Genomic DNA, 13,746 nt, shown 5'->3' with positions numbered 1-13,746 from the left:
GCACAAAGGTTAAACCAAGGTTGAGACCGGGTTGGGGGCAGTTTTAAGGCTGATATGAAACAAAAAAACCCCCAGGTCTCAGGTGGACCGGTAGAAAAACACAAATGCCTCAGCCTGAGTGAAGGTGAGCCATTTCTGAGAACAAACATGTCTGACAACTAACCGAACTTTCCTGGGAAGGCGAGTTAAACCGCCTCCTTGTGTTAACCTTGATAAATCTTTGAGTCATAGTTTGGTATTAGCATTTCATGTTTTTCAGTCGATGGATAAATAAATTACACCATAGTTATAATATCTAAGAGTCATGCACACAAGAGAAGCATGTCACGGTAAATATACTCTGGTGTTTGTTATCAGCAGGCCCTTTAAGGGCGTGAGCTGGTAAAGTAAACACGAATAAGCCTCTGCTGTATGTCTACTGTGTGACCCAGGAAAACAGTGAGACAGGGTGTCTTTACTACAAAGAGGTCCCAATGGAGAGAAGGGCCTTGGCTTTGAAGACCATGATCAAGGAGCGTGGTCCTAAGAAGGACAATCTGGACCCTCGGAAGTGGGTGCGACCGGGGACCGTCGGGGGCTTTGCTGACCTCAACAAACACTCGGACAAAGAGACGGATGACAGCTTTGACAACAAAGAGATGTGTGAGTTTGCTAAACAACAAACAGAGGAACATTGATGGACTGGAACTTTTGTTTAAAACAGAAAATTCATGTAGAGAAATTAGAGAGCAAAAGCTATTTTATACACAGGTTTAAATGTTAATAGTTAGCTCTATGCTGTGAAGGAGGAACTGCATGCATGGTTGTTTTCCAAGGAACACACTTTATTTGCTTTCCATTTTTTCATGGAACTTTGTCGGCGGGCAGTTTAGTTAGCTGCTGTGGAAGTTTAAACATGATCCATTTGCACCCTTTTTTAATCAGCTTATATAAAATGGTAAAACCATTAACCGTGTTGAACAGTGCTCCAGACAGAGAAGCAGTTTATGGAAGCAGCTAAGAAGAATGATGTGCAGACCATGAAGGATATTGGAAAAGGCCTGAATGCCAATGCAAGGAATGTGGTGGGTCTATCCCAATTGTATAACACTGCATTACTTTGATATGGTATTTAATACCACATAAAAAAAAGGTTGAACAGCCTCACTGGTTCTATAGGAACTCATTGACATACTGTTAATGTTCTTTGGCTCAGCACAATAGGACTGCCCTTCACTACGCAGTAGCTGGCAAAAGCATTGAGGCCGTTCAGCATCTTCTACAGCGCAGGATCAAGGTGGATCAAAAGGACAAGGTGTGAAGGTTTGAAATGTTTGAGCTAAGAACAATAGCTCAAGAGATATCTGTAAGCAAGTTTGCATTCTCTGCTGTCTCTGACAGTATGGCGTGGCACCCATTCATCTGGCTGCCCTGTTCGGCAACTTGGAAATCTTGAAATTATTAGTGCGTGCTGGGGCTGAAGAGAAGGTCGAGAACGAGGTAAAGCAGCTTAATGAGATTTCTCTGAGTCCTGAATAGAATAACGTGGCCACTTTTTTTTATTTTTTATTAGTGTTGATTACACTGGATTATAAACCTAACACTTGTGAGCTCCTGTAAATAAAATCCCCTTTGTGTAACAGAAAATGTGTTCTTATTTAAAACTGGCCTCTCCATCTCAGGATGGACTGAACATTCTGCACTGCGCCGCCATCAACAGTCACACAGAGATTGTAGAGTACATCATCGATGACCTGCAGATGAAAGAGTTGGACAAAGATGACCAGGTAAAATTCAGCTGTAAACTTGGTTAGCTTCTAAAGTCCCTGCAGCGGATTCTGCTGTTCTGTAACAGCTCTTGTGCTTCAGTCAGGACACCGGCCGTTCGCACTGGCAGCAGAACATGGGTGCGTTAAAATGTTAGAGATACTGATGGAGCCCTACAACATGGCCACCATGAAGCCAAATAAGGTGCGCGCTGCTGCTGCTGCTGCTGTGTGTTTGGTGCATCTTCATACAGTAAATATAAGGTTACTCATATCAACATGGACCTGAGTGTGTATTTAAGGTGTTTCACCTGCAATAAAAGATGAAGCTCAAAGTCAAACACTCTTTGATGTGTGTGGTTTGCCTCCTTCCCTTCTGGCAGAGAGGGGACACGCCCCTCCACTTAGCTGCCAGGAACGGCCACTTGGACGCTCTCCAACTGCTGCTGCAGAGCTTTGATACTCGGGATGAAGTCAACACGGTTTGTAACGGTGTTGCAATCCCCTGCTGGATTTGAGCTGTACATGTGTTTACAAGAATGCTGAACGTGTTATTTCAGGTTCATTTTAGTCTTAGATGAGTGAGGATTGAGTTAAAAAAAATTCCAAATTTGTAAGCTATAACTTCTTAACTCAATTTTTTACATTTATTATTCTACAACTGAAGGCTTCCCAAGATTAACAGCATAAATCAATTTCAGATAACTTATTGATTGATTAATACATGTCCCAGTTTCATCTGTGTTGCAAAGGTTGGTTTCTGAAGCGTTCTTGGTTAAAGTTAGAGAGAAAAACAAGTCTTTTGGAAAGTGTTGCTAAATGCTTTGGGTTGCAGGACGGTGAGACGGCGTTGTATCAGGCTGCAGAGGATGGTCATGAAGACTGCGTCCTGGCCCTGCTGGAGGCCGACTGTGACCCCAACATTCTGACAGTGGTACAATACGACATGATGCTGACTCAAAGAATTTAGTCCCTGCTAATACTTCCCTGTTGTTCATTCAACATGTACAAGAGGTTCAACTTTAGCTCAGTATGTGAAAAATAAAAATAATCCAAACTGAACTCCGACTCGTTGCAGGCCAAGTGCAGCGCTCTGCACCCCGTGTCAGAGAGAGGAGACGCTTCTCTTGTCCAACTCCTCACAAAGCACCATGCCTATACGGATTTCCAAAATCAGGTAATCAAGCACGAGGTAGGTGGCAGCAGAACAGACCAACAGCTTTTCCTGATCCCTCATAGGTTTTGCTGTTACCTTGAAAATCATTTCCAGGCATCTTTCTCCAGAATGCCAGCTCATCGTTTGGGCTCGTGTAACAGAATCCGTTTGTTCTCAGCGCCTGCAGACACCTCTCCACCTGGCAGTGGAGAACAGCCACCTTCCTGTGATCCATTCCCTTATAGCCGGAGGCTGCAACATTAACATCACAGATATGGTATGTTCAACCGTGACATCACAACATTTAGTCTGCACATATAAAGAACACTGAAGCAGGAAAATGTTCACTGCGCCTCACTGTGCTGCTGTCAGAGGTCCCAGACTGCCATGCATCTAGCTGCAGAACTGGCCAGGACCGAAGTTGTGGAAATGCTTCTTAAATCCGATGTGGATCTGACACTCCAGGACAGAGTAAGAATTCACACTTTTTCAAACAGTGTTGCAGTTGCCATATAAATTAAGCTGTAGGCAATCCAAAGGAAAGATTGACAAACGCTAATCTATTTATCCATTCTAATATACTAATATATAAATTTCCCTGTACCCGCTGGTTTGGGAGCAGCAGGGTAAGACAGCTTTGGGTGTTGCAGCCAGAGCAGATGAGGTGATTATTGTGGACATGATCATCAAAGCAGAAAGATACTTCGCCTGGATAAAGGTGAGAGACAGTCAAATGATCCGTGTAACTTAACTACAGGTTTTTGGGGCGATAGAATGCACCTTTGAGGGTTTGAAATCAATCACTAATCAACAGAAATGATTCATTTCCCAAATGTTGCTTTCTCGATTAGCATTAAGGCATCCGTTATAAACATTTTTAAAAAAGACTCCCGACCCAGAAACACCAGACAGACAATTTTCCTTCAATTGAATTAACTATATTAATGATTCCGTAGCATTGTTGATTTTAAACTCCGGCACTCATATTGCTAATAATGATAATTGTCCTATGTTCTCCGGGCCTGGTGGCCTTTATCAGGCTTCTGACATGATTTAATTACCCTTTCAGGCCAACCCCGAGCTTAATGAAAGCGTTCACAGCGAGTATCCACTTACATTTAAACTTGACCATCGCTCTGAGACCAGGCGACTCCGTTCGATGGCGTGGCGCCTGGCCTACGAGCTCCTGAAGGCAGGAGACTGGAAAAGATTGGCGGAGCAGTGGGGCTTCACTCGGGAGCAAGTGTCTGCCATCGAGGAGCAGTGGACAGGTGCCACGACACAGAAACACACAGGACGGGCTTTTTGTGTTTGGAAACTCCAACACAATCCTCTCACTCTCACATGATGCAATTACAAATCCTCGGCAATTAAAATATACATGAACCTGCAATGATTTATTTATATTGATTTAATTCATATTTTAATTCATTTTTTTTAAAAAACTCTATTTTTCCTGTTCTTGAAAGCGGAACTGCTTTTCCGATTACACAGTGGTGCGTTTGTCCACAGGTCAGCAGAGCTATAAAGAGCATGGGAACAGGATGCTGCTGATCTGGCTCCACGGGGAGGAGCTGGCTCAGAGGAGTCCTGCCAAGGAACTGTACCGCGGCCTCATCGCCACCGGCAACAGGAAAGCTGCAGGTGCCTTCGTTAACAGTTGTTTTTACAAAACAAAAGATTCCGACACATACAAAAACAGTTTTTCTGAGTAAAATGTGTACGTGTCTTCCAGATAAGCTTCGGACGGAGGCTGTAAGTAGCAGCAGTAAGAGCTGCTGCACTTCATGAAGAGGAGTGCTGCCGCGGATCAGCTTAAACCACTACAAATAAAATATTTATTCCAAAAATAGCTTTGTGTAACAGATCATTAGTATAAAATGAATTTTATACTTATGATACAATATATATATATACACAACATATATTATACAATATATCATACAACGGTGCCACACCACTGTTGCCACATCTTGGACTGATTTCATACAGTAAACTACATTCTTGACTGTGCATAATTTAAATTAAAACCTTCATATGAAATCTAAAATCGGTCAAGTCGGTAATAATCAACTACTTTCCTGAGAAAATTCCTGTTGTGCTCTTCACAAACGTGAACAGAAGACGATCAAGTGACATCGAGGGCAAAGTCACTGCTTATGTCAGATTAAAACCGACTTGACATCAATGCTAACGTACGTATTGCATGGATTGTTGCATAGGATGAGTTACAGCCTAAAACTGCACTTGGTGATCAGTCAACTACTTTGATGGAGTGCACATGGCACGAGCTGGTGTGCGTTCGGGAGGACCCTCGGCCTGCAGTGGAGGCGTGGCTCTGCTGCGCGGAGCGAGGAAACTTAGCAGCTGTAGCCGGTCCGACAGTGAGCTGAGAGCGTCAAAGACAAGCAGGACGAGAGTTATTTTCAGCTTTCCCCGACTGAACTGCACGTCATGACTCATAGGTGGTAAAAAGTAACGCATCCGCACCTGTGTAACCGGATGGTGACGTTCGACGATCACAGAGCTCACGGGCGGGGCCACTCCCATCACCTGGAGATTGGTGCGTGCTGCTTTACCGAGGTCGGCACGGGCGGTGATGCGAGCCGTTACGGTCTTTGAGGGTTTTTGTTGACTCGCTGTCACAATGCGACCGCTGACCTGAAACACAAATATCATAACGTGCATGTAAAGTTAAAGTAGAAGGTATGATCTTTTGTTTCTTTCAACACTTGTTTATGGAAATCTATGGAAACACAGAAGAGATGGAGCAGAAATATGGAGACAGAAAACAGTCCGCTGACTGGAGACGTTTATGTGTTGTGTTCTCCGTAACCAGTTTGTATTTGATGCGACTATGCTACACTTTGGCATAGCTGCTGTGAAGGTTAAAGGGACAGTTCGCCTATTTTGACATGAAGCTGTGTGACATCCCATACTAGCAATATCATTTATGAACATCTTCTTACCCCCTGCTACCTCCTGTGAGCAGAGTTCCAGCTGAGTTTTGGTGTTGACAAAAGTAGTTCCGGCTAGTTGGCTGGGGTTTAAAAAATAAAGCGTTTTGCTTTTCAAAACAATATGCGTTCAACAGAGTAATACATTTGCATCATAAAATGGTTCTCCAGGAAAAAGTCAGACCTCACAATCTCTTGGCCCCATTTTCTCTGCCTTCGTATCACTGCCTGCTGCCGCCTGCCGACAGCCGCGCCTGTTACGGTGTTTCCTGCTCGGAAGCAGGGGACTGCTCGGTCTACACAAGCAGGCAGTGATACGAAGGGAGAGAGAAAATAGGGCCAACCGATTGTGAGGTCTGACTTTTTCTGGATGAACCATTTTGTGATGCAAATGTATTACTCTGTTGAACGCATATTGTTTTGAGAAGCAAGAAGCTTTATTTTTTAAACCCCAGCAAACTAGCCGGACTACCTTCATCAACACCAAAACGAGGCTGGAACTCTGCTCACAGGACGCAGCAGGGGGTAAGAAGATGTTCAGAAATGATGTTGTTGATATGGGATGTCATACAGCTTCATGTCAGAAGACGCGAACTGTCCCTTTAACGCCTTCATTTCACCATTGTAACAGAGTCAGTGGATAAAGTGGTGAGATATCAACCTGTTTGTGAGAACTTGCGATGCCTCCAAGTGGAAGTGAGCTGTGCACCACTGCAGTGGGAGGGAGTACTTCTTCGTGGGACATGGGTGCTCTAGAACCCACCTAAGGAAAATAAGGGGAAATGGGAGCTGAATGTAGAGGAAGTGCAACTACTTAAATGAGAAGGCTTTAATAAGGCAAACTGACTATGTGCACTATAAATATCATTCTACAAAGGCTTGTTTCAGTGGCATCTTCTCAGTAAAAAGAAGGAAAAGCCAAACAAAAATGCTAATTTACAGAAAGATCTCAATCTCTTAGTAATGATTACAATAATGATTTATTTAAATTTAACTGAAAAATGGCAAAGATGAACAGAGGTGTGTGAATAGTAAACGCACCTTACACGTGTTTTAACTAAACTGTCAGGGGCTTACCATATGATCTGTTTCACTGTGGGAAGGCTGTGTGTGCTCAAAATGGACCGGACTGAACCTCGTGGAGGAGGTGGGATATGGTTGAAGTTGAGCCAGTGTAGCAGGTCCAGGCTCATCGTGGGGAGGCAAAGAACCTTCCAGAAACAAAAATAAATACAGATGTAACCCACTCACTCTAAGATCTTACTGGTAGTTGAGCGATTTCACCTTCTGCCTGTCAATCATGATTAAAAATGGTAGAGTTTGTATTAAATGTCACTAAAAAAATAAATAAAAATCGCATCGGATTTATAAATGAAAACAAAGGTGTGATGGAGAAGCCGTTTGAATAAGTTTCAATAAGGTGGCTAATAAAAAAAAAAAAAAAAGCATAAATGGCTCATTAACAATTACGAAGATACACAAGAGCATTTTAATTAACAGTCTGACATGGTTTTAGGTTTCCAAACGTATAAATCCTGAGAGCAGACGGATGAGCAGGTTGAAATCCAGCAGCTCGGACCTTCAGCAGCTTCTCAAAAACAGCAGACTTGGACCCTAAAGCTGAAGTGTTGCCCAGTCACGGTGAATCCTGACTAAAGTTTAGCCAACACAGCTGCCTCGATGAATGTCTTGTTGTCTGGTCACAGGTTTATGCCATCTATGCTTGTTAGCATGCACAGATAGAAAATGCAAACGTGAAAAGTACCTTTCAGTCAGCATTAAGAACAACCACCGATTCATCCATCTGTCAGATGAGATCAGGGAAAAAAGAAAAGAAAACAAAGACTACACACCGTGCTGTTCGTGAACAGGAGGTTGCTGCGGTCGTCCCTCTGTGGACTGGAACATGCCAAGAGCCTCCATGTTGAGAGCGCATACACCTCGCATGAAGGCCTTCTTCATAGATTCCTCGTACTGCTCTCGTTCTACTCGTAACCGGTGGATCTCTGCCTGAGCCTTCTCTAAAGCTCTGCAGTGCTGTGAAAACATTAGAAGATGGAGGGAATCCATAAATAATCAGTTAAGATAAAACAGAAAGCCGCCAAAGTTGAGTTTCTCACTCTCAATCTTACCACCTCACATTCGTTACCCCAGATGTACGATGCGTCTGTAGCACCAGCATTATTAACCCTTAATTTCATCCCATTCCTGTTGCAACCTTTCTATCTACATACAATGGCTGCAGTAATTCCACTGCTACATCTGCTAAGTTTATATGTAGAGCACAGAAAAAGAGCACATTTTGTGAATATACATTTACCGTAAATGTGCCGCAGTTGCTATGGCAAAACAACGTAATAAAGGTAGGGTGTACAGAAATGAGCTCAGCAATGCAGTCTCATTATACCCACTGTGTCCTCGAGCCACTCTTACTCGTTTACCTCTGCCAGCTTGGCCTCGTAATCTGCAGATAAGCGGGAGCAGACCTCCTCAGCCCTGGATCGGCACGCTCGCTCCACCTTGACCTTCCAGTGCTTCTCAACTAGAGAGTGCCAGCCCAGCCACACCTTCTTCTTCAGCTGCAAACTGTAGTGCTGCTGCGCCACCCGAGCGGCGTGAGCCTGTCGGGGGAGGCCAAAGGCCACGAAAAAATATTCACAAGCTAATAATCGCTCTCGTGCAGCTGCAGTACATCACAATCATCATTTTCCCTTGGGAGCTAGTTTCCCATATACATAAACAGCTGTTTTGTGAATTGAGATAAGTACTCAAAGTGTACCTCTTCTTTGGCGTCGATGTGCTTCAGTCTCCAGTGGGTAAAGGCCCTCATCTTTTCAATGCTTTCTTTTTGTCTCTGCAACACTTGGCTCAGGTTGGCAATCACCTGCGGGAGGACACATCAAGGTAACACAATAAACGCGCTGCTCTACAAAGCAGATACGGCGTCTCTTATTCACTCAAGCGCCTAACAGATATAAAACAGGAGAGCTATAGAGTAAGTAACCGAAATAGATCCACACAAATAGATCCTGGAAACATCTGGACACGTAAAAAAGAAAATGGGTTAGTTTGACTGTTAAGTCAGCTAAGCCGATATTCATTAAAATGATAGACCGGCTGCCATTTCATGATGTCAACTGGCACTCCGATCATAGCCATAAAGAAGATTTACAGAACAAATGGTAAGTTTATCAAGTTAATATGTGAATAATCTCCATAATCAATGGATGATTCATTTATCAGCTAGTTTCCAATCAGACACAAACGGTACAAGGCTAAATCCCCGTCTCACCAACCATAAAATGATGTGCTAGGGAAGGAAAGAACACCCATACCTCGTCTTTTCTCTGGTTGGAAGTCTCATAGGTCTGCAGCAGCTCTTTAAGGCCATCCAGCTCCAACTTCAGGACAGCTGTTTGGGCTGCGTGTCTTTCCCTCTCCTTCATCATCTCCAGCTTGTGTTTCTCCATAAAGGCAAACTTCCACTTCCGTAGCTCAGTCAGCACATTCGACTAATTAGGGAATAGAGGGTGGGACACATTTTAAGCAAACATGGGTGCAAGTATACACATTTTTACTCTTTTTTTGTGATGGGAACAAGGTATGAACACTGCAGATTTTCTCTCTAGTGCCGTTTTTTTTCTTAAAACATTTAATAGGTTCCCGTCAATTTAAGCAAGATTTAAGCTTTTGCACAGCACACAAGTATATTGTAATTTTGGCTTAACCAATAAATGCTCACATTGTGAACTTACCAGTGTGAGACTTCTCCTTGCTATGCTTTTTGTTCTTGTAGGTAAAATAAGCTAAAAAAAAAAAAAAAAAAAAACTCAACAAGAATCATTCTATAAAGCTGAAATAAAGATTTGAGAGACCACATTCTTGGTCACAGCCTGTGTCCCTCTCTGATTTTTCACCTCTTCTCAGGTCAAACTCAGCTCTTTTATCAACACGGATTAGCAGGTGACTGGTTGTCATCTGTTCTCCGTGAATGAGCTGTACAACATCGGCAGAAAAGGGCAGGATGGACACCCACATGGGGCCAGCCACCTCCTCCACAATCACTCCACTGGGACACACACACACACAATTAAAAAGGTCACCGCTTCCAAGACGAGTCGAGCTGTCATACTTTTCAAAAGGCATTATTAAAACTCAGGCGCAGTCTTTTCACACGCTCTCACCGGGTCGTTAAGGCCGCCATGACTGTCACATCTCAGCGAATAATCAGCTGTCGTAACTAATAATTGGAATTGCCAATTCGTCTTTCCAGTTCATCTTATGCCATGGCTACAGTAAAAGTTTAATAACAGCTAGGTGATACGCTTACGCTTTTAATAGGAAAAGAAATGTATTGGCATCGAATACAACTTCTTGTAATTTAAGGACCGTAAATGTGCCGTCAAAATCACAACTACTCAAAATGACAAATATAACCACTTGACTACATCCTTCTTTAAGAGGACAGCTCTGTCGGTAAAAGCACATCTGAAAATTAATTGTTGCATTAGTTACTTAAATGTGCACATAATTCTGTTAATAGTTCATTAATTTCATATTTCATTTGACAATAAATGAGCAAATCAGTGCCACAGTTCCATTTAACATACAGAAATGTTCCAGCATGGAAATGACTGATGCTAAAAACCCATCCCCGCCATCAAAGGGATTCTTTTTCAGCTCCATTTCCGCTCTATATAATCAGAAAACATATGACTGATTGATTGAGTGGTTGATGGGGGAAGAGTGCTGTGGTACAAGGAATCAAACTTTTCAAACCTTCAGGTTGTTGCTCCATGTGTCCAGAATGTTCTCCATGCTGCAAATGTTCTCGTCTGAAATGAACATCTCGGTCACAGCAAACTCATGCGGGTCTGGGCTGTTTGACCTAGACCTCTCAGACTGTCCATGTTGCCCGTCTGTGTTTGAGAGCGCCGACGCTTTGCCAGACTCTCCTGCCGTTCTGTCAGCTGGAGGGCAGAAAACACAACGCAGTCCAATGGTCGAGGTATTTCTAAGCATATCTAATAGAAATAAACTGAACATGCGGTTACCCATCACAATGTCATTGTTTTTCTTTGTGTTTTAATTCAGTTTACCAAGAGAGGCTCTTGGCTGTGTGGAGGGCTCAACAATCAGGGGCGAGGCCTGTGATGATCTCACACTCCTGCTGGAATGTCTCCCATCTTTAGCCTCTGCTGCAGGATCCCAAACAACACGCGCGAGTTACAGCAAGTGAGGAAGACACAACGGTTAAGACTTGATTAAAATGCATTGTTGCTATAAAAAAATAAATCTGCTATCGGGGATTTAATGATGAGAGTAAAATTCCTAAAACAGAAGACAGATTAAAAACAGAAAATGTGACGGCGCAGAATAAGAAGAGCACGGTTCCTCGTCCAGGAAAGCATCTTATGTCAATGTCGTAATTAAATTCTGCAGGCAGGGGGGGGTGCACTCTAAAGAGCAGTGCGGGCAGAGATCCAGCAGATCATTACCAATCAGCCTTTCTGTTCTCCACATCCATGTGTGCTTTTCCATGACACTCAACTTTCAATGAGAGCTGCATACTATCAAGGCAGTCTGATTGGCTTACGAGCTGAAAACACAGAGACCGCATTTTCTTCATATTGTGATGGCAAGTCCTTTTTGACAGCTGATCAGTTGATGTGGGCAGCAGTGTCTGGGAGGTCCAACGTTGACCTTCTGTCATAAACGCTTAGCAAAATATATCTGTGTGTGTGTGTGTGTGTGTGTATAAATGCGTCCTGTGCACAGAGGGAACCCAAGGTACCTGGTCGGTGCTGCAATTTCGTGTCATCTGTATTTTGAGGAGTCAGACCCTTCAGATGAGCTCCTGCAAGCACCTCAATCTTTGGAGCGATAACAGCATAGCGGAGGAGCTCCTCATACTCATCCTAGTAATTCCAACACACGAAAACAAGAACAGTTGGCCCAAGCGTCTCCTGATATATGCATGTATATGAAAAAAACCCAAAACATTTCATTTGTGACATTTTAAAATATAGGACTGACATGAATAGATATTTTCGGAAAGAGTGAGCGACACTGAAAGCGACTAGTTTAATGCAAAGAAGGGAGGGCTCTGTGACGACCTTCAGGGGAGAGGGTAATTAGGCTGTTTAATACATTTGTCAATTAAAAGTCAACTATCTAACAGAAAACGGTGACGCTCCAAACCAACTTCACTTGTGAGGTTGTGCTACGTGTTGCAGAGGGAATTTAAGACACACAGGTGTGTCCTCTCGAATCACCTGGAGCTCTGAGGACACAGAGCTGCCCCAGTCTGAGTCTTTGGGCAGAACGGGACTGGTTGGTTCCTCTTCGTCTGAAGACATCTAAGTGAAAAAAAGACCCAGAGAAGTAAGAATGGGAGTAATCTCATGAAGCAGCATGAGACAACAACAATGCCACACACACACACACAGTCGGTGTGTGTGGCATATATATGATAATATATATATATATATATATATATATTGATATATGTGAGGGATTATGCCTTTATGAATGATAAGGAATGAACATTATAATGAGCACTATTTCATATCAGATAATTACAGTTTCTATTAAAAAAGTACAGTTTCTATAGTAACTTGGTAAGGACTGGATAGTGCATTTTAAAACAGTTTCCATGGCTCCCTTGCAGGTGTAATGGAAATTAATTATAACTGAACGCCTACAACAAACCTTACGTTGTGTTTTAAAACAACAACAGACGAGTAATACTGTCTATGTGCTTGAAGAAAAGCTAAAAGTACTATTTGGTTCCTACAGCCCAACAAACATTAGCTTTGGTTTCTTCTGATTTAACCGTTAGACAAACGTTAGCTACAGAAGTAAAGGCTAATGTTAAACAAAACCATTCGAGGTAACGTGCCGGCGCAGACGTAGATTTATCCGAAATACTTACCAGTTTTATCAGTTGCTCGGGCACCACACTTGGCTTTTACCACAAGTTACAGTAATCGTCAGTTGGAAAGTGCTTGCTAATGGCTTTTCAAATAGACCGACCCTCAAACAACAGACTCTCTGATTGGCCTCTGTTTCTAACGTCTCAGGCTAGATCACCTCTGATTGGTTCAATCATTTCCAGGGCAACGATAAGCGGAACAACGTTCGCGTCTACAGCAGTTAAAAGGAAAATGAATCTCTAATGTTTTCCTGTGAGTTTGGAGGTTTGGTCTGTGTGATTTACACTGATTTTGGCCGCCAGTGGATGCACAAACTAGTTATTATCTGTGTCCTTTGGCTTTCGGAGTTTTATTGTATTTTCATTCATTCATTTATTATCGAACGAGAGGAAGAAAGGTCAAATGTGTTTTTAAGAAATGATGCTTTGACAAAGTTCTCTATCATACAATAATAATATAATAATAATATGTACCGTTTAGTGGTTTCTGCATATAAACTTGATATAATATTGTATAACTCAAACAGCCAAATATATTTTTTCCTTATTGGTTTTGATTTTATTAAAACTATAACAATAAACTTTGGTCTGCTCGTGTGTTTCGTAAATAATAATGGCTCTTTGCCCATTCAAAAGAGCAAACAAGGTTTCTAGATTGTGTGACTGTAAAGAGAATAGCGGATTAATCTCAGTTTCACAAAGAAACAAACGTACCTGTCTAAAGAAGGTGTAGGTCCTCGGTGAATACCACCACCCTGTGAACCTTCCTGTGCTCATTCCTCTGTTGTTCACTTGAGCAAAGACAAAACAGATGATGGTTTACAAACCGAACTGCCGCTATGCTGTAAACCCCACTGGAAGACTTAGTGCTTAACAGCATTACGACACATATGTGGGATAGGCCTAACGGCTTGGCAGTCCTGGGCTCTGACACGCTCCGGAGAGGAGAGACAT

At 42.7% G+C, this 13,746-nt stretch overlaps 2 protein-coding genes across 2 annotated transcripts; one reads left to right on the top strand and one right to left on the bottom strand.

The window, feature by feature from the left end:
* The first annotated feature begins 421 nt into the window (after positions 1-421).
* On the top strand, positions 422-4,748 carry ankdd1b (ankyrin repeat and death domain containing 1B). The gene is made up of 15 exons (XM_075468805.1): positions 422-642; positions 964-1,064; positions 1,196-1,294; positions 1,381-1,479; positions 1,662-1,766; positions 1,849-1,950; positions 2,129-2,227; positions 2,581-2,679; positions 2,824-2,922; positions 3,080-3,178; positions 3,274-3,372; positions 3,524-3,619; positions 3,971-4,172; positions 4,414-4,545; positions 4,637-4,748. Exons 1-15 carry the CDS (start codon positions 474-476, stop codon positions 4,690-4,692), a joined length of 1,656 nt encoding a protein of 551 aa, XP_075324920.1. The 5' UTR covers positions 422-473; the 3' UTR covers positions 4,693-4,748.
* Positions 4,712-12,878, bottom strand: poc5 (POC5 centriolar protein homolog (Chlamydomonas)). The gene is made up of 13 exons (XM_075468804.1): positions 12,793-12,878; positions 12,134-12,217; positions 11,653-11,776; positions 10,958-11,056; positions 10,638-10,828; positions 9,194-9,370; positions 8,638-8,742; positions 8,300-8,479; positions 7,712-7,895; positions 6,936-7,069; positions 6,520-6,621; positions 5,392-5,562; positions 4,712-5,290 (listed from the first exon to the last, which is right to left on the bottom strand). The coding sequence occupies exons 2-13, from the start codon at positions 12,215-12,217 to the stop codon at positions 5,156-5,158; spliced, it is 1,686 nt and encodes a 561-aa protein (XP_075324919.1). The 5' UTR covers positions 12,793-12,878; the 3' UTR covers positions 4,712-5,155.
* Positions 12,879-13,746: the final 868 nt, after the last annotated feature.

Source organism: Odontesthes bonariensis, chromosome 6, assembly GCF_027942865.1.
Source record: "Odontesthes bonariensis isolate fOdoBon6 chromosome 6, fOdoBon6.hap1, whole genome shotgun sequence".
In the NCBI taxonomy this organism is placed as follows: Eukaryota; Metazoa; Chordata; class Actinopteri; order Atheriniformes; family Atherinopsidae; genus Odontesthes; species Odontesthes bonariensis.
This window is presented reverse-complemented; position numbering and strand designations above follow the sequence as displayed.